The following is a 2,380-nucleotide window of genomic DNA, read 5'->3' as shown; positions in this document are numbered from 1 at the left end:
GCGTCGGCGCGTCCTCTCACCTGATCGCTGCATAAACCTTTCCCCTTCCTTTTCTTCTTTTTACTTTTGCACTGAGTGTTTTGCACAGAGTGAGGCCAGCAGTCCACGCAGCTGTCCACGCCGTCCTCCTCCTTGTCCTCGGAGCAGAGATGGGCGTTAGAGTCGTCTCCTGCGGGACGAAGACACACCGTGAGACTTCTGTTTAGAGGACTCTGAGGACGTCTAACGGGAAGCGTTTCAGAGCCGCTCAAACCTGCGTCGTCGTGGTTGCACAATCCCTCGGAGCAGAAAATATCCGAACCTTCTCGTGATCCCGTCTCGCTGCCGTCCATGCTGGAGGAGTAGCCGCAGTCGCTGCTGGTGCTGTGAGGGGACAGATCTGGAGAAAAATGTGGAAAATCACGTTTAATGGGTTGAAGTAAACAGCATTTAAGTACGAGTTAATATTTATAAAATAAACTCAACACATCAACCTTTTTAGTTTAGTTTTTAATTAAATGTAAGTTTGGCTTTTAACTGAATTTATCTATTTATATATTCTGTTTCACAGTTTAACCACTCTCTACATTATTTTATCATTTTTAACATGTTTATTTATTATTTTACTTTGTGCTACTATACTTTCATTTACCTCTTATTTACAGTATTTTAGTGATTTTTTTAAATCAATTTTTACACTTTATTTATTTATCTATTTATTTTATGTTATAACTACCGTAACATTTTATTTCTTTATCTATTCATTTATGTACTATTTTAGAAATGTCTTCTTTTATTAAATCTTTCTATTTATAGGTTTTATTCTGCCTCTGGTGTTTCCTCAGTTCCTGATTTTAATGAGAACTGTTTTTGATTTTGTTTGTGTGTTTTATTAATATTAATGTTAATATTTTTATGGATCGGGATTGCTTTTATTTAAGTGTGGTTGTGTGCTGCTATGCTGTCTTATGTGCCTGTTTATTGTATTTTTAAATGTTTGCACCACCAACTGCAGAAAACGGTGTTTTATCAGCATTTCAAAAATATTGCTAAACCTTTAAACGCCTTCACAGACATCAGTCTTCTCGTGTCTAATTCAGACAACTTTCACAATCATTCAAACTCCTGAAACCCAAAAAAATGGGAAAAACATAATGAGGTAAGAAATGTCACACAAACAGCTAAAAAAATAGTAAAAAGTGCCACAAAAACTGACCTGAAAATTAGCTGGGGTGGATTATTACAAACTATCTAAAAACAGAAGAAAAAAATGCCCAGAAAAGTATTTTATAATTCTATTATTTATATTTTTTACAATTACGCAACAGAAAAAAAAAGATTTTTCCTCTTCTTCTTGAGGTTAATTTCTTTTCTTTCTTTCTTTTTCTTTTTTAATTTTTTACTATTTTCCAGTAATTTTCTTGTAACTTTTTAAACATTCTTGATATTTTTTTAGCCATTTCTTGTAAAGGTGCTTGTCTCCATACCATGTTTTTTTTGTTTCAAAATGAAGGCAGTTTGCTCAGATTTCAAAGGGTTAAGTTTTGCAGAAATCTGTGCTGGAAACCCGCCTGCTGACGGCCTGTGTGCGTGTGTACCCTGCTTGTTGTTGTCTGGGCAGCTACAGGAAGTGCTTCCGTTGCCGGCGACGCTCTGATCACATCCGGCCTCCTCCTCGTCGTCATGGCTACCGCACACCTGACAGGACTCCAGAGGACCCTGCAGCAGCAAACGGACTCAAATAAATTTAGGCGAACAGAAAGTGTAGCTGCACACGAAGACAAGACTGTGTCGCTGTCTGCAGAGGACTACCTCGTCCAGACTCTTCTCCTTGTCCTCTCCCTCCTGCTCACACGCGTCAAAGCCGCACTTGTTTTTGCGACGATTTTTCCTCTTTTGCCTCTTTTTCTCCTGCTTCAGCTCTTTGGCCCTCTCCTCCTCCGACAGCTCCTCCACAAACTGCTCCAGCCGACTGATCCCCTGCATCTTCTCCACCGCCATCTGAGGGGCACGGCAAGAAATCAATTATCACACAGCCATCGATGCTTTTATCATATTATGTCGTACACGCGCCGGCTCAGAGGCCGCGTACCTCGAAACTTTTGCGTAATGCATCGACTCCCAAATGGAACAATATCTGCCAGGTCTGCTCCTCCGCTCGCAGCTTCTGCCAGATCCTGTGCAGCCGCTCGTACAGGTGGATACCCAGACAGGTCAGGACCTCCTCTTGTGCGATGTCGATGGTCTTCGCGTGTCGCTCTCTGCGTCTTCAGAAACAGAAACAGAAACCGAATGTAGAAACAGACCGAAAGGAACACGGTGGGATTTTAGGACGTTTCTGGGATTTTAGGACTTTTCTCAGGTTTCAAGACATTTCAAGGATTTAAGAACATTTCAAGGA

At 40.8% G+C, this 2,380-nt stretch overlaps 1 protein-coding gene across 1 annotated transcript; it reads right to left on the bottom strand.

The window, feature by feature from the left end:
* Positions 1–10: 10 nt before the first annotated feature.
* LOC121966006 (gametogenetin-binding protein 2-like) lies at positions 11–2,246 on the bottom strand (the record flags this gene model as incomplete). Its single annotated transcript, XM_042516110.1, has 5 exons — positions 11–169; positions 254–379; positions 1,578–1,698; positions 1,792–1,980; positions 2,072–2,246. Coding segments are annotated over 5 exons (770 nt in total), but the record flags the coding sequence as incomplete, so codon positions are not given.
* Between the last annotated feature and the right edge of the window lie 134 nt (positions 2,247–2,380).

Source organism: Plectropomus leopardus, unplaced genomic scaffold (assembly GCF_008729295.1).
Source record: "Plectropomus leopardus isolate mb unplaced genomic scaffold, YSFRI_Pleo_2.0 unplaced_scaffold22710, whole genome shotgun sequence".
Lineage (NCBI taxonomy): Eukaryota > Metazoa > Chordata > Actinopteri > Perciformes > Serranidae > Plectropomus > Plectropomus leopardus.
Note: the sequence above shows the minus strand (reverse complement) of the source record. Positions and strands in the feature narration are given on the sequence as shown.